This window comes from Petaurus breviceps, unplaced genomic scaffold (genome assembly GCF_028583685.1).
Source record: "Petaurus breviceps papuanus isolate PSGF00001 unplaced genomic scaffold, PetGlider_PUasm1.0 38, whole genome shotgun sequence".
In the NCBI taxonomy this organism is placed as follows: domain Eukaryota; kingdom Metazoa; phylum Chordata; class Mammalia; order Diprotodontia; family Petauridae; genus Petaurus; species Petaurus breviceps.
In genome coordinates this window covers 52,960,681-52,983,335 of record NW_027186304.1, presented here as the reverse complement: position 1 = coordinate 52,983,335, position 22,655 = coordinate 52,960,681, and the positions used below count along the sequence as shown (strand labels likewise).

General features: G+C 36.9%; 1 protein-coding gene and 1 long non-coding RNA gene across 10 annotated transcripts in view; one reads left to right on the top strand and one right to left on the bottom strand.

Moving 5' to 3' along the window:
• The window catches only part of LOC138170506 (uncharacterized), a 71,448-nt gene extending 60,574 nt beyond the window's left edge, over positions 1 to 10,874 (top strand). For both annotated transcript variants that reach the window (XR_011170640.1, XR_011170641.1), the window contains exons 4-6: positions 1,708 to 1,794; positions 2,713 to 2,794; positions 10,429 to 10,874. This is a non-coding gene — a long non-coding RNA (uncharacterized lncRNA). The remainder of the gene's footprint in view (positions 1 to 1,707; positions 1,795 to 2,712; positions 2,795 to 10,428) is intronic.
• DTNA (dystrobrevin alpha) overlaps positions 1 to 22,655 on the bottom strand; it is a 492,078-nt gene that overhangs the window by 41,694 nt on the left and 427,729 nt on the right. For all 8 annotated transcript variants that reach the window (XM_069099883.1, XM_069099884.1, XM_069099886.1 and 5 more), the window contains 4 exons: positions 21,603 to 21,690; positions 15,865 to 15,962; positions 9,234 to 9,347; positions 696 to 792 (listed from right to left, as the gene is read on the bottom strand). In XM_069099883.1, the coding sequence (XP_068955984.1) occupies positions 696 to 792; positions 9,234 to 9,347; positions 15,865 to 15,962; positions 21,603 to 21,690 (397 nt within the window). The remainder of the gene's footprint in view (positions 1 to 695; positions 793 to 9,233; positions 9,348 to 15,864; positions 15,963 to 21,602; positions 21,691 to 22,655) is intronic.

Below are 22,655 nucleotides of genomic sequence, written 5' to 3'. Positions count from 1 at the left end.
ATTTTGAATTGATGTAACATATCAAATGCGGCAGAAAATTGAAGCTATCTAAAAGTGGAATGGGCTGCCCTGAGAGGTAGTCAGTTTTCCAAGTTTTCCACCAGTGGCAGCTTGCTAAATGATTACTTATTATGGATTTTGTAGGGGGGTTCCTGGTGGGGTGTGAGTGGGTCTATGTCATGTCTGAGCTTTGCAATGCTGAGATCTCTAGAGTCTATTTCATGAAATTTTATGTGTTTCTCAACTATATACATAAAGTCCTGCTGAATTTTTAATCATGACAAATGTAACTTAAGTTCAGCATGTAAGTATTTAGGGAGATAACTACTGTAAATTATTTCAAAGGACAAATTATAAGGTATTTCTAAAGTATTTAAATTTCACTATTTTCAAGGATATAAAACAACTGGAACTTCAGACCATTGCCTAATTGGATTCTTTGTAGCCTACCTTGCTCAGATAAACTGATGAGAAAGATTGGTACAAAGTGAGCTTTCCATTAATACTACTGATTGGCCGCCTGATTTAACCAGAGGCTGAGAGCTGATTGAGCTAGGAACAACATTCAGGGGGCATTAATATAAAAATCAGAAAAACCCTCATGATTTATTTTTAAAATTAATTTTATAATTAACTAATTATAAAACTAATTCCAGAATCCTGTTATACGGAATATTTTATTCAAAATGGTTTACCTTTAGTAGCTTCATAAGACCTTCTAACTGGACCATCAGCTCTCTCCGGCTCTCCTGAAGAGCGGACATCCTCTGTTCGAGCTCATCCTTGCGTTGTCTGAGAAAGAAGCAATTGTGATCAGAAGCGATGCTTTCCCCACTCAACTATCCATACGTTCTTCTTACTATCGAGATAGTGACTACCACAGAGTTTGCTTGTCATCTTCATAATACAGCTAGTCACTTGTCATAAAAAAGAAGGCTTAGGATTCTGAATGCACCAGGAAAAAAAGAAGTCTCTTTGTTTTCAAATTCTCCTAGTGCATTTCTTCTGGATCACTCTTTTGCTCCTATCACATCCTAATGTACGTGTAAAATCTACATTGGAAGATAGGGTTGAACACAGGCGAGTTATCTCAGTAGACACAAAGTGTGATGTACCAGCTAGCCTTGGCTACTTCCTTGATGAAACACCTCCCCTCAGTCCCTAGTGGAGGTGTCTCAGAAAAATGAGTCCTAAAATAGAAGTGGTCATTCACTCAGCACAGTACTTTCATATGCTTAGTGAGGCAGATGGGACATATTCAACTGTGTGTTTGAGTCCTAACTAGAGTACCTAGCTATTTGACCTTGGGCAAGTTATTTACCTCACAGCCTATTTTCTAATCTATGAAATGGGAATAACAACAATTATACTGTCTCTAAGGTGGTTGTAAGGAAGGCACTTTGTAAATGTGAGCTATTATTTATTTCATTATCCTAAAATCTTTTGCTTCAGGGGATGCCATTAATTTTGATATTCTAGAAGTTGGTAAGTCAAAATTAAACCCTAGCCTGGATGTTTTATGGCTGTTAATCATATTCCTTTATAGCCTTTGCCTTGCTTGGCTGGAGAATTTAACAATCATTTATCTGCCCTTTTCCAGACCTTTGGGAGCTCATACTATCTTCCTAAAGGTGCAGTATCCAAAACTGCACAGAATGTTCCAGGCTTTGTACAAGACGGATATAATGATATCTGTTTTATTTCCAGCGGTTTTAAATTTATGATGCTCAATATTTTGCTGGTCTTTTGCACACCAAGAGGAAGGCAGAGGCAGTGAAACTGAACCACGCTGAGGTCAGTGAAGCACTCTCCAGATAGGCTTTTAAAAGCTAACCGAAGAATTATGAAAAAGCATTGATTTATCCTTTCCCAAACACCTTTTTTTCTTCTCCATTAAAGCTCAGCCTATAATTACAGCCTCTCAATCACAGAACACTCTTTTTCAAATATTTTGTGACTTGATTCAATCTAATCTATAGGTGCTCCTACCTATAAATTACAATTTCATTCTAAAATGGTTTAACTATGTTTTATGTTGTTATGCTTTCTTACTGTATAATTTTACATAAATTTACAAATAAAAGTGGGTTTTATTGCACAGAATAATGTCTAGAAGTATTGTTTTCTTCCAAGGAATAGATATTGTAATGTTGTAAAAGTATGTCTTAAAATTTATTGTACATAGTAGGTCATCTTTCAGTGATTTCATTTTTATACAGTGGATACATGGCTCTCCAGTTTAGGTGCTAGCTTACTATGTATGACAGTACAGGGGACACAATGTAAGGCAAAAGCAAACAAATAATCACTCCCTTTAAAGATCTCATAGGCTAAACTAAACTTAAGAATATTTAATCATGTAGACTTTTCACTAAATTTCCTCTTTTTTATACGAGCATAGGATTGAGATCTGAAGCAGTCATTCAAGACCATATATACATACATACATACACACATACATAAATATGTTATATATAAATAAATATATATGTATATATAAATTATTTTTAAGTAAAGGAGGGAACTTTACAAAGATTTACTTGGCCAAGAGAAGCCAAGTGTTCTTCAAGGCCACATGGGAGGAAATAGCAGAGTAGGAATTTGAACCTAATTTGAACATCTAGTCCAAATCAGCCCATCAAGTAAAATACATATACACATATAGTAAAGAAAAAGAAAAATGTAAATTTTTATTTGTTCATGTTTTGTAAGGAGGAAAAATTGGGATTACCTATCCTGGAACATATTCAAAATCATCTGGCTGGCTAATTACCTGACCTGGAACCCACTCAAGGTAAGACACTACAGAAAGAGTCTCTTACAATAGGAATTACTTGGAGATTGTTCAAACAGAGCAGATAATGGAAAGAAATATGTTTGCAAATACTCACTAGCTTAGGAAATTAATTTAGCAGGTAAGTAATAAGGAATGCTGGCTTCTTTTTGTTTTTTGGTTTTTGGAGTGGGGAGGGCAGAGCAATTGGGTTTAAGTGACTTGCCCAAGGTCACATGGCTAGTAAGTGTTAAGTGTATTAAGTGTCTGAGGCCGGATTTGAACTCAGGTCCTCCTGACTCCAGGGCCAGTGCTCTCTCTATTCATTGCACTGTCTAGCCTCCCTGGCTTCTTTTATTTCTTAATATTTCTGTACTATCTAGCACAAAGAAATGTGTATAGCATGTAGTTGTTGTTGTTCTGTTGTGTCTGACTCTTCATGACCCTATTTGGTGTTTTCTTGGCAAAGTTACTAGACTGGTTTGCCATTCCTTCTCCTGCTCATTTTACAGATGAGGAAACTGAGGCAGAGTTAAGTGACTTGCCCAGATTCACACAGCTAGTAAGTGTCAGAGGCCAGATTTGACCTCGGGAAGATGAGTCTTTCTGTCTCCAGGTCTGGCACTCTATCCACTGGGTGTGCCAAGTAGCCACCATCTGTATACAGCATGTGTTTTTTCAGTTAATCAGTTTGGGGTTATATGGCATGTGCAAGTATGGCAGTTAACTGGAATGATGAAGTAGCTATAGACATACTTAAGATTTCTATTCTGAGAGGAAGGAGAGAATACTCATTGAGTTAGTCAATAAATATTTATTAAGCACCTACTATGTGCCAGGTACTGTGCTAAGCACTGGGGATTCAAAAAGAGGCAAGAGACATTCCCTGCCCTTTCAGAACCCACAGTCCAATGGAGGAGCTAACAATGTTGTACCAGGGATGGCAGTGAGAGAGAAACACTTAAGAGTCTTTCAGTGTCCAATTCTTCAGATATTTAGGACTTAATTTACTATAAAATTCAAATGGAAAACAATCCAAGATTGAATCTCAGTGGAGGTGGAATCATCTATTATACTGTTTCTAAAGTGGGGAATTGGGGAAATTCTGAAATATCCAGAGGGAATGTTAGGTTTTGCTGTTGCTGCTGCTTCTATTGCTGGCACTTTGTGGCTCATTTAGTAAAGATACTTGGCATCCAGGTACTCAGTGGAGAGAGTGCCAGGCCTGGAGTCAGAAAGACTCATCTTCCTGAGTTCAGATTCGGCTTCAGACATTTACCAGCTGTGTGACTCTAGACAAGTCATTTAATCTGGTTGGCAAACCACTCCTGTAATTTTTTTTTAAAGCAATCGGGGTTAAGTAACTTGCTCAAGGTTACATGGCCAGTTATTTTTGTGTGAGTGCCGAGTATCTGAGGCTGGAACCGATCCCAGGTCTCCCGACGCTGGGGCTGGTGCTCTTACTCACTGTGCCACCTGGCTGCCCCACTCCAGTATTTTTTGCCAAGAGAATCTCAACTGAAACAGCAACAGGAATTATGCTAAGTGCTTTACAAATATTATCTCATTTGATTCCCACAACAACCCTGGGAGGTATATTATAATCCCCATTTTACAGTTGAGGAAATTGAAGTTGACAGAAGGGAAAGTGAATTGCCCAGTTTCACACAGCTAGTAAGTGTTTGAGACTGGATTTGAACTCAGGTCTTCTGGATTCTAGACACAACACTCTATGCGCTATACCACTTAGCTGCTTAGAGGTGATAGGGAGCTCTTGGCTCTCACTGATATGGTCAGACCTGTGTTTTAGGGAGATCACTTTGACAGCTGAGTGAAGGATGGAAGGGAGTAGGGAGAGATTTGAGGCAGGAAGATCTACCAGCAGGCTATTGCAATGGTCTGAGTGATAGCAGGGAAAAGACTTCCTGTTACATCAGAGAGAGGTAAAGTTTGGGCATCTTCTGTCTTTCCAAATTTCTAGCTACAACAGCGACAGCTTGTGTAGCAGGTATCCCCTAGAGCATCTCACATTAGTCCTTGTTCATAAGACAAACCAAGGTAAAGACATAATTTATTCTTTAAGGCAAAGAGCTCTCCAAATGTTCTTGGTGGCTGCTATGAAGGTGGACTGTGCTTTCCTAGGCTCGGTTGTAAATTATTTAGCTCTACTAATGTCTGAGTTGCCTTGAGCCACTGAGTTAATGACGACTCCTAAAAATTTAGGAGCCTCACACAATGACAACAATAAAATCAAGGGTATCTTTTCATTTCAGGCTGATGCAAATGATTCAAAACACTTTGTGCTCAGAGTGTCAGGAAGCAGACTTGTATATCTATCTAATGTCATGAAATAAAGAAAGGAGAAGCTTCAGGTGGCCAACCACATTATCAAATAAAGGACATTCGGAGAATTTTGTAGATGAGTGCATTAAATAAAATTTACTTATCTTGTGTTATTTTTTAAATTATATTTATATGTCTAATCCTACTTCTGAAGCGAGGGACTGTGTCTTACCTAAAATTTGGATCTCTTCTAGGGCTTAGCACAAGACTGCACACAGTAAACACTTTGTAAACTTTTGGTGATTTGAATTATACTGAAAATCTCCTAAGGCAGATGCCTTAATACCTAAAAATGCTTATAATGAATTCCCAAGAACCTTGGAAATCTGATTTAAAAAAAAAATCTAGTCTTGTGAATTCATAGAGAAGGCAGTAGTTCTCAGTAATTTCCTGAGACTAATTTAAAAGGGTTTGTGAAATCAAAACTATTTTCATAATACTTAGATGTTTTGATTTCTAATATGGTAAATATCAATAGACATAATCCATATAAATAAAAGCTCTTTGGAGTCCACAATAATTTTTGAGAGTATAAAAAGGGTTCTGAGACCAAAAAGTTTGAGAACCACTGATATAGGAATTATACAGTATGGAAATTACCTCCACTAAAAGAAGTCAACAATTCATCTGTAATTCACTGTTTTGTAGATTTGTCTTGGGCACCGATTGGTCAAGCTTACCCATGTTATAGAGCTAGTATATGCCACAGGCAGGACCTAGAAACCAAGGCCAACCTTCTTTCCACTATCTATTTACCATCACCTCTGCAGGGTCACCAAGAATTATGACATATATATATCAATCACTACTTGACTGTCAAAAATTGATTTATTGATTTATGTTGTTGCCTGAACGGCCCTGATTATGTCAGCATCATGTATCTTAGCTTGTAAACCCAGAGACTAAGGACCCCATTTGTGCTTGTTGCGAAGACAATGACATCTAGCTAATTAATAAATTATTTTTATAATAAATAATAATAATTTTATAATATAATAATTCTTATAATAATGTTATTGGCATTTTATCTGACCATCTTACTCTCATCTAGGGGAGGTTATGGAAAAACACGTAAGAATTTTAAAGATATAATCTTCTGGGACAGAAATCTCCCAGGTAGCATTCAGAAATTGTTGACAATCAGGAACTGATTCTAAAATTCAGTTGTTCCAATCTGCATCCCACAGCTGAGTATTAACTGCAATTGTCTAGAGGGTGGGGTGATGAACATTTCCTCAAACTTCCATTTAAGGAGTGCACTCAGGCCAGCCATCTCTTCATTTGTCACTGAGCTGCACTCCTTCAGATTTCCCCATCCTGTCCCTGTTTCCCTGTGCCAGGTACCATCCTCCTACCCTCTTGCATCTCCCTTTTATGTGTTGTTTCCCCATTAGATTGTAAGCTCCTTGAGGACAGGATTGTCTTTCTTTTTCATATTTGTATCCCCAGTGTTTAGCACAGTCCCTGGCAGATAGTAGGCATTTAATAAAAGTTTATTGACTGACTTGAGTACACTAAGGAAAAACCCTTGGTCTCAAAGTTGGGAATTGAGGTTATAGTTCAATGTGTGCTCTTAATGCAGCAATATTTAAGGTATAAAAAAGATTAGGGGGGAGCAGGGACCAATTAAATTTTTTAAAAAATTTAATATATTTTACTTCCTCCCCAATTACATATTAAAACAATCAAAAAATTTTTATTATAAAGTTTTGAGTTCAAAATTCCAGCCCAATAAGCAATCAGATATAGGTTACACGTATGCAATCTCATAAAACATTGGCAGGAACCAATTTAGAGATAGATGATTGGTATTAATCTCACAAATGGAGGGTTTATAAGTTAGGAAGAGGGCTTCTAGAACCTGACCAACGTCCTTTAAATGACTGATGAAAGATAGTATTGCTCTGTGATTTCTGCAAAGGTCTGAGGGAAGCCTGTAAATCTAAATGAGATGAATTCTGAAGGGGCATCTTTTTGCACAAATTGAAGAGGCTCAGAATTTTAATTCTGCTAATCATACTTAGACCATATGAAATGTGGGCATGATGGTGATTTTAATGAACACCTTTTATTCTTTCTTCGATGCTTCAAATGATCTATGATTTCATTACTGTAGGCACTATGCTTATGGATACGGCTCACAACCCTTCTCTGCTTTAGTTAAAGTTTTAATGAGTTTCTTAGGCCCCCAAAAAAGAGAGAGAGAAAATCATCACCAAGTTGCTGGTGAGGAATCCCTGTTAACTCAGCTGACTGGTCCTTGTACCACAGTTGCTTCATAGTCAAAGCCTATAAATGATCCCTACTTTCCTTGAATATTTTTCCTGAATACCTCAGCCTATTTTGTTTCACCTATTTTTATGTAATGATAGCTAGCCCTTATAGAGAATTTTAAGGTTGGTAAAGGGCTTTGCTAATATTTGCATTTTCTCTTTAAGACAACCCTCGGAGGTAGGTGCTGCTATTATCCCCATTTTACAGATGAGAAGACTGAGGCAGACAGAGGTTGGGTGACTTACTCAGGGTCACATAGCTAGTAAGTTTCTGAGGGCAAATTTGAACTCAGCTCTTCCTGACTCCAGGCCCAGTGTTCTATTCATTTTTGCCACCTATCAAATTGTTTCCTAACATGTCTTTCCACTATTTAAGCTTCTTCAGGACAGGGCCTATGTACTTTTTCTTCTCTGTATTTCCAATGCCTGGCAAAGTATACCTGGCAAAGAGAGCTGGGGAAAAATCAAACCTCTTGATTTCATCACTATAGGAAACTCCTTCTACCAACGTAGTTTGGCACCTGCTCGGAAATTTGTAATCCCTGGGATGACTGGGCCATTTAGAGGCTAAGTGACTTGGCCAGGGCCACACAGTCAATATGTATCAGAGTCAAGACTTGAACCAGGATCTTCCCCCCTCCCAGGTCACCAACTTTTTATTAAGCGTCTACTATGTTCCAGGCACCCTGTTAAGTGCTACTGGCACAAATACAAAAATAAGACTCCTTCTGTCCTGAAGGGCCTTACATTCGGCAGAGGTGGAAACTGCAAAATGTTCACAGACATGTAGGCCCAACATAGAGATGGCCCTGACAACCGGGGCCTTCTGAAGCAGTAGGGTAGCAGTTGCACTGAATCTGAAGAGGGCTAAGGCTTCCAGGGGGTAAAGGGGAGAAGAGAACATTTTAGGCATAGGGAGGGATAGCCTGGGTGAAGGAATGGTGTCAGAGGGAAAATGGGAACAAGTAGGCTAATCTTACCAGAACTTCCCAGACAGGGAAGGAATAGTGAGTAAACAGTATAGAAAGAGGCGGTAACCATATTGTGAAAGTCTTTAAATGCCAAAGAGAGGAATTTTAATTTAATTCTAGAGGTAATAGAGAGCCATGGAAACTTCTTGAGGCAGGGAATGACATAATCTTTCCTCTATGTTGTTTTCTTAACTCTGCTCCTTATGATGTCTACGGATCCCAAATTCAGGACATGTGTTCCAGCCAAATACAGTACAATTTTCCCTCCCACACCCTATATGACATCTTCTAGATTTTTGGTTTTGTTCTTTGAATGGACTTAGCAACGATTCCTGCATTGGGACATTGTGTTTGGAGTAACTTGCTCTATTCTTGTAGGTATATTGATATTCTTTCACTTATTAATCAGATTATATCCGACACAAACTGGTCATCTCCCTACTCTTGCAGGAATGGGGGATGGGCAACACCATGTGATGAATACATTTTTTTTTTTCCGGAAAAAAAGTTGTGGGAAAAATGTTTTTGGTTTTATAATTCTATTTTGCATTACAAAAACTATAAATGAAAGAAAATGTAGTAGCCCAGCTAAGTGGAACAAGTAGAGAATTAGATTTTTTTTTCAGTAGAGGAGCATAGAAGGAACATCATTTTTCATTTTCTTAATATTATCCATAAATGAAAGAATATGAAAAAAAAATTTGACAATCCAGGTGTGTGATGCTTCTAATTACAGAGTAAATTAAACAAAAACATAACTGAGTTGTGAGCTAAGACTCATTTACTTTCACTCAGTAGGTACACAGAATACCTACCTCAATTAGAGAAGCCAGAAAAATGTCTCCCCCCATATTGGTGAGGTTCCCCATTTACCTGAGGAGACGCAGTTCTGCCAGGAGAGTAGGGTTCTGCTGGGCCTTCTCGGGAGTGGGCTGAGAAGCCTGTTCGTGCTCCAGCCGAAGCCTCTGGATTTCCTGTAAGATTTCTCTTAGGAGAGAAAGATAAAGTCAGAAACCATGGGTTAGCTCGCTTTGACAGCTAAGATCAGGGCAACTCAAACTCACAGTAGAAAGGCTCGTGGCTATTGTCTGGGACGGGCCAAGGCACACCCGAGGCAAAAGGTTTGAAAATTGTGTTTTCCTCCCTTTTGAATATTTATTTGTCCACATCTGTGTTACTGAAATTGCAACACGTGCAACATAATTTGACTTGACCTAGCATGAATACCTACCTGACATGAATAATGGAGTCCTCTGGCATTTAAAATACATGCATGGATGAAAAAAAAAAATACAATCTTATGTGTACTCCCTTGTCTTCCCATGTAGGTTCATTCCCTCTTTCTCATTTTGAACATTGGAATTTGGGCCCAGAGTCTTCCTTCCATACATGTTAATCATGTTATATCAGTCTTTTTGCTACATATAGTTGACATGTTTTTGGAGAAATGAGGAGATAGATATAACTCTATTTGAAATATGTCTAAGTCTTCATGATATTTTGTTTTTGGGCATTGTAAATCACTGGGCCTGTTACTACCATTAGGGCTTAAATTCTTGTGCAAGTAAAATCTTACAGTAAGGTGTTGGACTTAGTTTTAAAAAGTGGATTGATTAAGAGACATTTTTCTTAAGACATAAAAATGTGTCTCTTGGTTATTCAACACCATGCTGTGGAACCAGGCAGCATGGACAAAGATCCAAACTGAAGAGATTCTTTGAGGGAAAATAAAGATAAATGATGTTCATCTTGTAGAATTAGATAACCTCTTACTCTAACCCCAAGTGAAATTATTTGCCCTGAATTTATCTAATAGCCAAAAGATCAGAGGTCCTTAAAATCTTCAATTAGGCAAAGTCCCATTTTTTATTCTACAGATGGAGCTGAACCAACCTAACAATGGAGCTGAATGGGGCAGCCTTTTTTCAGGGAAGTGCTTTTAAAAGGATGAGCTATCATTGAATCAATGACACAATGACACAAGAGTGCTATTGGTGTGACCTTTGTTAGGGACTGAGGCAGCACAGCCCATTATTGATGTTGGTGCATTGGCTATTATTACATTTAGGTGGACATTAGACAGACCATAAAGGAGGCATGAACGGTGGAAAGGAAATGGCTCCTGCAGCCTGTCAAGAGCCATTAAATGGGGTCACAAGATCCCTCATCCTCCAGGAAAGGCACCTCCTCTTGGTCAACTGCCCATGTAGTCAAATGAAGAAAATAAAGTCACTCAGAGCAAACAAATTACAACGAATAGAAGATGGATTGCCAAAGCTGTGGAAGTGGAACTCAGTTGGAAAGACTGCCTCTAGAATATACAGGGTAATGAGAAGACTAATTTTCATTAAGCCACCTCCCCTCTCTGAGCATGTTTCCTATTCTGTAAAATAAGGGGGTTGGATCTCTCAGTTCTTTTCCACCTATGGAACTTTATTGGTAATAGTCAAAATTGTCGATGCTTTTTGATTTACAATGTGCTTTCCCCAGAACATCCTTGTAAAGTAGTTGGCCCATGTATTGTAATTCACATTTTACAGATGAGGTCACTGAAGTCTGCAGAGATCAGGTTACTTGCCCATAGTCCTGCATATTTTCAGATTCAAATCCAATTCTCTGGTCACCAAGTCTCATTATATTCCCACAATCCAATGCTCCTAGGACTCCATAGCTGTAATTATACAACTAAGAAGCATCCCCACAAAGACTCAGACCCCAAAGAGAGAAACAGTGGAGCCTTAAAACTTTAATGTAAACTTTAACGGGACCATCCTTAGGCATACATGCTGTACATAGTCACAAAGATGTGAGTTAAGGAACGCTACCTCTATTTACTACAAAAGCCCTCCACCTTATTGTCTACACAGAGAATTACCAACACCCCCTAGATAGGGGAATGGACAGTCATGACCAAGCCCAGCTTCCCTTTATCCCTTCAAACTGGCAACAGTGGTACTAAATAAAGTAAAAGAAGAACAGTAAGAGGGGAAAAAAAGAAAAATACTTACATTAAAAACCTCACAGAAAAGCTTATAGACCGGCAGTGGTGGTGGTGGTAGTAGTGGGGATCCCCCTCCCCATTTTTAATGATATTTGATATTAGAATACTAAAAAATAATTAATTTTGTCAGTTATTGGGGCACTCCAATCATGGAAAATTTGATCCAATAAGAGAAAGATTTCAAAAGGAGGAGATGTGGAGATAGTGTTTTGTTGTTGTTTAGTCATTTTCAGACATGTCCAACTCTTTGTGACCCATTTTGGGAGTTTTTTTGGTGAAGATACCAGAGTGGTTTGCCATTTCCTCCTCCAGCTCATTTTACAGATGAGGAATGGAGGCAAACAGGGTTAGGTGACTTGCCCAGGGTCACACAGCTAGTAAGTATTTGATGTTGGATTTGAACTCAGATCTTCCTGACAACAGGGCTGGCTCTCTATCCACAGTGCTACCTAGCTGCTCCTGTGCTAAACATTTTACAAACACTTTCCTGGAAAAAGTCTAGAGCTGATCCTTAAAGAGACTGATGAACAACCAGAATGAAAAGTGATGATTAAAAATAGCCAACATGGATTCATTGAGAACAGGTAATGATAGATTAACCTCATTTCCTGGAATGCATTTTAGTTAGTTTACATAGTTTACATGGCAGGAAGACTCCAGCAGAGAATCCCAAGGATCTATGCTTGGCCCTGTACTGTTGAATATTTTTATAACAATGACTTGGAAAATGTTTGCATAGATGGCAGGCTCATCACATCTGCATGTAACACAAAGCTAGGAGTGCTAATGAATATACTGGATGACAGAGTCACGATCCAAAATAATCTTGACAGGCTAGAGCACTGAGATTTTCTCTAGCTCCAGCTCATTTTACAGATGAGGAAACTGAGGCAAAAAGGGTTAAGTGACTTGCCTAGGGTCACACAGTAAGTGTCTGAGGCCAGATTTGAACTCAGGAAGATTAGCCTCTTAGCCGCCTAGCTGCTTTGTCTTAAAGCGAAATGAGCTAAAAACCTATTGAACTGTGCATACCCAGAAATTCTATTACTAGGTCTAACAGCCCAAAGAGATCAAAGATTGAGGAAAAGGATTCACATGTACAAAAATATTTATGGCAGCTATTTGTGGCACAAAGAATTGGAAATTGAAGGGATGGCCATCAACCAGAGAATGACTGAATGATATATGATTGTGATGGAATGCTATTGTGCTGTATGAAATGATGAAGGGATGCTTTCAGAGAAACCTGGGGAGACTTATATGAACTGATGCAAAGTGAAGTGAGTAGAACAGAGAAACGATTTAGTCAATAATAGCACTATTGTAATTGTAATCAACTGTGAAAGACTTAATAACTGAAAAACACAATGACCCAACACAATTCCAAAGAACCCATAATGAAAAATGTTATCCATGTCTAGATAAAGAATTGATTGACTCAGTATGCTTATTGACATGTATTTTTTGTTTCTCTTTTTTTTTCAGGACAGGACTAATGTGGAAATTTGTTTTGCATGCCTTCATATCTGTAATGGACTTTGCATTTCTTGCCTTCTTAATGGATGAGGGAAGGGGAAACAAAAAACAAAGTGGAATGGTCTATCTAAGAGGTGGTGGGCTCCCCCTCTTTGGAGATATTCAAGTAGTTTCTTACTTATCAGGCATGTTAAGTTCATGTATGGGGTAGATTAGATGACTACTGGAGGACCTTCCATTTCTCAAATTCTAAAAATCTCTATCTCATGGTATTGTTTTAAAACCTGAATGGAGCTCATGCATTGTGAAGTGCCTTTCAAACACTAAAGGGCTACAGAAAAATCAGTTGTTATTGAAGAAGAGGGACAGATGGGAGATAGATTTTGAATATAGAATGAAGACACCCTGGCAAATGACTGACTGTGTGGATGAGTGAGTGGGAAGGAAAAGATGAGTTTGAGGTTTGAGCCTGGGTGACTGGGAAGATTGTGGTACCATCAAGAAAAAATGGGGAAATTCTATTTGGTCAGTTATTTACTGCTAAATTCCTCACAGCCCTTCTTCTCCCTTGTAAAATTCTTGTTCCCAATGCTATGTAAATTGAGGGTTACCATGTATAACTAAATTGTTCTTATATTCTAATTTTGTTGTGGCTATCTCTCTCCAGAAGCAAGAAAAATTCCTGTGGTCATACAGTCCTATTCTCACATTATGAAGCTAATCCCACACTCACCAAAGAACATTTAATGATGAGAGTCTATATTGAAGAGCTGAAATGCATTCTTTCAGAAAACTTTTTTTTTAAATCATTAAAATAATTATATGCATTTGATTCAGTACAGCACTGGACAGATAATGGGCACTTAATAAGTGGTTGTTAATTGACTTTAGAGAAAAAATGCAGAGATCTGAATTTGGACCCAGACTGAATTCCTAGTTTTGATACTTAGTACTTTTATAACCTCAGGCAAGTCACTTCTTTGGGGCTCAGATTCCTTATCTGTAAAATGAAGGAATTAGAACAGAAGGCCTCTAAGGTCTCTTCTGGATTTAAACTTATTATCTCATGAGCCTATTAACTTCTCAGAATTTGTAATTCAAAACCTGTAGACCAGAAGAGATCTTCATAAACCCTTACCAGTCTCACTTTAGACTGGGACAAATACGTAGGAGAAGCAATGTATATAAGGGTACTTTTGCTTTGATGCAGTAGCAAAAGCATGTGGTCCATTCAGCTAAGTGATTTTAGTTCTATTCTTGCAAGAGATTAAATGAGGTAAAATAACATATATGTAGTATTAAAAATCATTGCTAAAGGATTGAGTAAGGCCTGGATTTGTATATTTTATACATTTTAAAAATTAAAGTAAAATTAAACCAAAACATAAAACTTTCATCACTTCCAAGAAGACAAAAGTGAGAGGTTACAAGAAATAGCAAATGCTTGTTATTGCTTTCAAAAATAGAAATGATTCAAAGAAATAAGAAAAGGAAAAAAAGTCTCAAAAAAAGACTTCATGTTTGGTGTGTGTGTATTTCTATTTGTATAACAAAGGACTAAAAAAATGAGCTAATGCCAAAATGTTAGAAGGAAAACATACCTGTAACACCATGAACCAAATCAGAGACAATACTAACATTTATTCAAGTCACAACAAAATAGACAGTAAATACACTGAAGGAATCAGAAAAATTATTTTAAAGAAATGTTAAGATAAAATATGGAAGGGACAGGGTGTGACTAAAGATCTTAGATCAAGCTGATAATAGTTTAAAAATATTTACAGAGAATATGAATCAAATAGTATATCAAATACAATTCAAGCATTTCTAATGGCTTTTATTTCCTTCTCTATGAAATTAGCCAAATGAACATAAAACTGTCAAACCACATGATTCTTATCAGGATATTCACACTACATGGTGTCCCTCTTATCTTTTGGTTGCTGAAATTGACTACTGAATTCCATTTTCTCTATTCACTTTGTGGTGACTTCACCAAGAAAGCCACTGCTAAGATATGACATAAAAGTTAGCCAAGTTTAATCAAACAATCAATCAACCTCTTAGTGAGTGCCTACAATGTTGTTGATAGAGTTCTGTTGTGGAACTTTGGGAGAGGATAAGATCAAAAAAGACAAGAGAAAATGTTCAATTACCTTTATAAACTCCCAAATGGAAAAAATGAAAAGGAGAGATTATAAGATTATTTGTTCCAAGAATTTTTTATTTATCTCTTTATTTTTAACATTTATTTTAAAAAAATTTTGAGTTCTGAGTTCTGTCTCCCTCCAGTCTCTCCCCCACCCATTGAGAAGGCAAGTAATATGATATCACTCATATTAAAGGATCATTGATCTAGAATTGGAAGGGACAAGAATTCATCTAGGTCAACCCTTTCATTTTATAATTGAGGAAATTGCGGCTTAGGAAGGTTAAGGGACTTGCCCACTGTTACAAAGCTTAATAAGTGTCTGAGGCGACATTTGAACTCAGGATGTTATTTCAGGCCCAGCACTCTATCCACTGAATCCCTTAAGATGCCCTTTCCTTGATTATAGATTTGTAATAACGGTTTTGTATTTCTTTCTTTCTTTTTTTTAATGGGCAAAAGGAGGTGGGAGGGAGAGAAAAAAAAAAAAAACTAACCAGAACAGAAATGTCACTGAGTTGAGACCAGGTTGGAAAGAAAGTTAGAATTCAGACCAGGACAAATTTGATGGATTGAGAAAACAAGGCAAAACTGAGTGACTAAAGATCATGATCTGACTAAACACTAAAAAGATTCATTAAATATTAAGAATAAAATGTTTGGAAAATTCATATAAAAGCAAAGCTTTATGCCATAACTTCCTAAGACTAGCTTTTCACAAGTCAGCAAACAACCTTCATTGACAATAAGGAACATTTCCTCTTCTCTTAAGGTGATAACTCACAGAAGAGAGGTAAAGGTTTTAAATAAAATACAATCCAATTGAATGATGATTCACTATGAACAAAATGCCAATCTGCCTTAAAAACTCTTACCTGTTCTTGTTTTCAAGTTCTGCAATCAGCTGCCTTTGTTGTTTATTTGCATCAATGGTGAAAGAGATATCAGAAGCACCCCTTTGCTGACTAGGCTGCTGTGAAAGAGATGATATGAAATATTTAATATTAAGGAGTACAAAACTGTGTCCATCACTCCTGAGGAGTCTCAATAAAATGCATTTGTCAAGTTATGCTGAGATGTATGGAAAATATGTACTTTTTATGAAAACCAAAAGATAAAATCAATAAAATTAAACTATAATTTATTGCCTCCCCCTATCTCCGGCCCCCCCACCACCACCAAAAAAGAGGCTGATATAGTCGGAGAGCATTGGACTTGGAGACAAGTGTTAGATACTTATTGACATTGGGGGGTTAGAGTTGATACAATGTCAGACAGAGTCAGAAACACAAGTTAGAATCCTGCCTTAGATACTTACTAAGTAAGTGATTCTGGGCAAGTCACTTAACCTCTTCCAGCCTCAGTTTACTCATTTGTAAAATGAAGGTAATAACAGTATTTACCACATAGGGCTGTTGTAAGGATGAAATAACATATATAAAGGCTTTATAAACTTTAAAGCCCAATTTATTATTTATATTATTATTATATATTTTATATTTATATTATATAATATAACCAATAATATAAAATATAAAAATCAACAATATTATATATTTTATAATATATTTATTTATTAATAAATTAAAATATTAATTTATTTATGGTATTATTTAAATACCATTTATAAATGGTATTGTTGTTATTACTTTTATTGTTTTGTTTTTTGGAGGGGGGAAGGTAGGGCAATTGACTTGCCCAAGGTCACATGGCTAGTTTTTGTGCTAAGTGTCTGAGCCTGGATTTGAACTCAGGTCTTTATTCTTTAGTTGTATTTAAGTACTAGACTTGGGTTTAAACAATAGCCGCTTCTAATAGTAGCTATGTGATCATGGACAAGTCATTTTCTCTTTTTAAGCCTCATTTTTTTTCATCTATAAAGTGAGGTTATAATAATTATGCCATCTACCAAACAGTATTCAATCAATTAAGTATTTATTAAATATCTACTATATGCTTGTCAGAAAATGTGCTGGGTGTTGAGGATGCAATTTTTTTAAAAGTTAATTTATTTACTTTTAGTTTTTAACATTCACTTCCTTAAGTTTTAAATTTTCTCTCTCTCCCCAAGATGGCATGCAATCTGATATAGGCTCTACATATACATTCCTATTAAACATATTTTTCACATTTGTCCTGTTGTATCAAACAATTAGAATGAATGGGAGGAACTATGAGAAAGAAACAAAACAAAACAAAAAAAGAAAATAGTCTGCTTCTCTCTGCAATTAGATGCCACAGTTCTTTTTTCTGGATGTGGATGGCATTTTCTATCATCAGTCCTTTGGAATTGTTTTAGGTCCTTGCATTGCTTAGAAAGGCTAAGTTTATAAAAGTCAGTTATTGTACAGTGTGGCTGTTACTGTGTACAATGCTCTCCTGTTTCTGCTCACTTCACTCAGCATCAGTTCATATAAGTCTTTTCAGGTTTTTCTGAAGTCTGCCTGGTCATCATTTTTTAAATCACCATAGCATTCCTTACATTCATATACTACAACTTGGTCAGCCATTCCCTAACTGATAGGCATCCCCTCAATATCCAGTTCTTGGTCACCACAAAAAGAGCTGCTGTAAATATTTTTGTACATTTGAATCCTTTTCCCATTTTTATGATCTCTTTGGGATGTGGTGTTGCTGGGTCAAGGGATATATACATTTTTATCGCCTTTTGGGGATAGTTCCAAATTGCTCTCCAGAATAGTCTAAGCAGTTCACAACTCCACCAACAATGAATTAGTGTTCCAATTTTCTCACATCTTTTCCAGCATTTATCATTTTTCTGTTTTGTCATGTTAGCCAATCTGATAGGTATGATGTGGGGATGCAAATTTTTTTTAAAAAGGAAAACATTTTAAGGAAAAAACTTCACAGATCTTAAATTGTAATGTTAGTATGTTATTTTAAATTATTTTTGTTATGTATTCCACTGAATACATAACAGTATTCTTCCTGTGAAGGTTCTATTTGCAGAACTTTCTCCATCTAAGCCAGTCTTGGTTTTCAATACTTGATTTCTGCTTTATAACTTCTAGTATTAGTTAGGGAAATGAGTTGGCCAGATAATTTGGTTAAGTTGTCCCTGATAAACTCATTAAATAAGTTATACCATATGAAAACAAGAATTGAAAAGTGAAAAATATAATCAGTCAGCTATTTTCTTTATATCAGGTATGGGGAACTTTGGTTACCCTCAGAGTCCTGTGAAGCAGAAAAGTAATATCAACTGATGACCATATAAATAAAAACACCTTTTTACATTTTCCTTAAAAAGGGAGATATATAGAAAGCATCTATACATATAAGTATGTGTGTATATATCTGTATGTATCTATACATATCTATATAATAGATATGTGAAATTTAAGAATGGGGAAAAGAAGACTAATAAATTGTGGAAGGGACAGAAGCTAGGCCTGTGATGTTATTAGTACAGAGAGTTCAAAATGAGGAAATGTTCTCTATCAAGAAAGATCAGCCTGGAAAAAAGACAACTTTGATATGGTTGCTATCTTCCAATATAAAGGCCACGCCAGTTAAATCAAGTCAACAAGCATTTATTAAGTATTCACATGTGCCAGGCACCTTGTTAAACATTGGAGACATAAAAAAAAAGTGACCAAAACACGGCTCCTGCTATAGGAGCTCACAATCTTAGGAGAGACAACATACCAACAACTATGTCCAAATGAGGCACTGTCAGGATGAATGGTATCTCAGAAGGAGTACATTAAGATTAAAAGGGTCTGGGAAGGGCTTCTCCAAAAATATAATCTTCTATTGCTTAGAGCTGCGGCGTCAAACACACCACCCTGTGTCCTACAGCACTCTCAAGTGTGGCCTGAATCAGGTTAAAATGTCATTGGGAAATGTTTAACAAAACTAATAAAAATATGATAAAACATAGATATCACATTTTAAACCTGTCAATATGTGGCCCTAAGGGATACTTATATATGGATTAGGGCCCTTTATTTCTTTTTTTTTTTTAAGCAATCGGGGTTAAGTAACTTGCTCAAGGTTACACGGCCAGTTATTTCTGAGTGTGGTGCTAAGTATCTGAGCCCAGATTTGATTCCCAGGTCATCCTGACACTGGAACCGGTGCTCTTACTTGCTGAGCCACCTGTCTGCCCCTTTATTTCTAATGGAGTTTGGGATCACTGGCCCAGAGCATTCTCTAAGGATAAATGGTAAAAAAAAAATGCTGCAGTTTTATATTAAATTCAAGTTAAAAAGATAGAAATGGGAGAGTACAGAAAATGAAGAGAGGGAAAGAGAAAGAAAGCAAAACAGGTGTCTACAAACACAAAGAACGAGAAATGCGTAAGGAGAGACAAAAACAGAGCAAAACAAATCCAAAATGAGACAATACACAGAGAGACAATCTATATCCAGAGAGACAGAAAATCAGTCTATCTCTACGTCTCTGTCTCCCCCCCCCCCCAACTCCTTGTCCTTCTTTCTTTTGCACATGTGTGTACAAAGGCTAAAGACATACACACTAAGAGAGTAAGAAATACACAGAGGAAGATAGGGGCAATGTCTCTATCTTGTGAGTCATCTAGAATAATATTTCTATGCAATTTTAAACCTTACTGCATCTTTGTAACTATAAACAAATATGGGTTTCACATCTTTCCTATTGTTTTATGGGTTAGACAAAGATGTATTCAAAAGCTAGATCTGGTTCATGAGACAGAGGTTCCCATTCTTGACTGAAATAATGCCAAAAAATTATACTAAAATCTTCCCTGAATTGACTAATTTTATTGCTGGATACTTGAGCTATAATTTTCTGTTCTTATTGAGGCAAAACCCTCAGACTTTTCCTTAAGGCTCTGTCATAGACAAGAATCGTGGAGAGGGAAGGTTAAAAACATAGCCTGGGAAGATTTAAATCTGATCCTTCCAAAGGAAAGAAAATATACCCAAGTAAGTGAGCTAAATTACCATCTAACACTATGTTTCTTTTTAATCTATGATCTCTTACTGAATCACAGAATTTGACACTTGGAAGGCACCTCAGATGCCATTTTTGTCCAAGCTCTACCTGAAAGGAAATCCTATTAGAACATAAACAAGTGGTTACCAAGCCTCTGCTCCAAGGAGAAGGGAATTCACTACCTCTTGAAGAAGACTGTTCCAATTTTGGGCAGTTCTAATTGTTAGGAAGTACTTTTTTCCTGTCATCAAGCCAAAATTTGCCTCTGTCGGTCTTTTCATCTATTCAGCTACTAGGGTTGCTGGGGAATTTACAAAGCACCTGGACTCATGTAGCAGGGCTGGAGGGTGGGGTGAAATTTTCTCTGCAGCTGACCCACTATGACTATGATGTGAGTAAGTACCACAAATTATCGTCACTGAGGAGTCAGGGAAATAGAATGTGCTGGGGTGTTAGGGGCTGGCAATGGGTGTCCGAGAGTAAGGGTTGGAAATGAGCCAATTCTTCCTTCTACGCCCTCCCTTTGAGAAGGTCAGTTATAGCAAAACCAACACATGGATTGATATGAACTAGAAAAGTAACAGGACAAAGGGTTTTGCTAAAGGGCTTGTATGAGTTTGCCCTTCCAATTGACCCCATTGAGCATTAGTCATCTAGCAGAAATGGTCTTCCTGACACTCAGTGCTGAATTCCTTTTGATTTAATTTTCATTCATGCTCCTTTTTCTTCTGAGATGTGCTGTGCTGGAAGACTGTAATGAGGTTGACCTTATTCATGCTATTTGATGTTTTACACACTTCAATGCTATCTCTAGTCTATTGAGTCTTATTTTTGGGAAAAAAAATCAAGTACCTTTTGAGCCTGTAATTCCCCTTAGTCATGGGAATCTGATAGGACCATGGTCAACACACCAAACTGTGAACAAGTGCCAGGGTTAATGCTTTGGGCCATTATACTGCTCTCATCCAAGTTCATTAATGAGAATGCTGTGTAGTTAGGACTCTGACAGTTGTGAGGTCTGAGAATAATGAAAAAAAATGGAGATGTTCTGTACTTCCCAACAACCCAAAGGCATGGTTTATTCCATTTCAGACATTTACATTCTGAATAAAGTGACAAACTGATTTGAATTGTTTTTGCTGGAAAGATGTCGAATCAGTTTTTCAAGTCTTACTTGAACCTACAAGTAGAGAAAACAAGGTCCTTCCTACAAGTGTTTTGTTTTCTTTTTGTTTTTGGGCACGTCCAAATAGTAGATGAGGGATGGGTGTGAAAGAACAATAATAAGCTTTTGGCTTTAATTTGAATCTGCAGCTGAGTCACTGAGTGACCTTCCTCACAGAATCATAGAATTAGAGCTAAATAGGATCTTGAAATCCATTCGGTTTGTTTTATAACACACAGAAGGTGCTTAATAAATGCTCATTAACTGAATGAAACAGGTACTAAGCATGAAGTCTTTATTTTATTATATATAAAATGGGAATTTTTACCAAGATACCTTAAAACTCCTACTAAGCCAACAATAAACTAACAGATAAAACTTTATAATGAAAACCAGAATTACAATGAAATAGCCTCTAACTCTGAAATAGAAGGAAAAAGTTCAGCAGCTGCCCTGTTCTGACAAAATGTGCTTAAGAATCATTAAAGACTCTTAATGAAAACTTACAGATGAGGATGTCTCTGCTGCCAGTCTCGCTGCATATCTGGCAATCAGCCTGTGTTCCTCGTCAAGACGATTTGGGCTGTCAAGCATGCTGTTCAGAATGGGAGACAGTATACTGTTAGAGCAGTAAAGAAACATTATCCTATTTGCTACTCCAATTTTTTCTACTGCAGAACATAAATTAACTACAGAAAGGTAGGTTAGCTTTATGAGTCCAAGGCTTGGTTCCATAGAATACCCTAAAAGTCAGGACCAAGAAGACCTAAAATCTTTGCCTTTAGTCAATCTATTGTATCGCTAAGAACTTTTATGCAAAAGTGGCCATGCAGATCAACCCTCCTGATGAAGGGCAAATTTCATTAATTTTATTCCTGAATGAAATTAGTTAAATTTCATTAATTCTACATTCCCTTTCACAAGACTTAGAATTAGAGGAATGGATCTCAACAACAATGAGAAATTTTCAGGTGATGTCAGATCCCCATTCTTGCTACCACATATTATCTCATGTTATAACACTAATGCTGACAATAGCTAGAATTTATATATTGTTTTAAGGTTTAGGAAGCATTTTATATTCTTTCATTTTATTCTCATATTCTCCAGGGAGGTAGAGGGAATTATTACTCCCACTTTACAGATGAGGAAACTGAGGTAGATATAAGTTAAGTGACTTGCTCAGATATAGGTTAAGTGACTTAAACAACTAGCATGTTTCTGAAGGAGTGTAACACATAGCACTATCTCCATTTTACAGATGAGGACACTGAGGCTCAGAGGAGTTAAATGATTTGCCCTCAGTATGTTTCGGAAATTAGAGGGGGTCAGGTTTTCTGACTATGTCTAGCAGTCTCTACTCTTTGTCACACTGTTTCCTCATTTACCAGTCTTATGAATCTTATCTTGGGCAACAAAAGGAAAAAAAAAAGAAGTTATATTACCAATGTCAGATTCCACATTAAAATTTAAATCCTTCCAATTCCTGGTCCCTATTTGTCATCTCCTCACATAAATTTTATTCTTGATTTTTTCCCCTTAAAAACACACCCTCACACC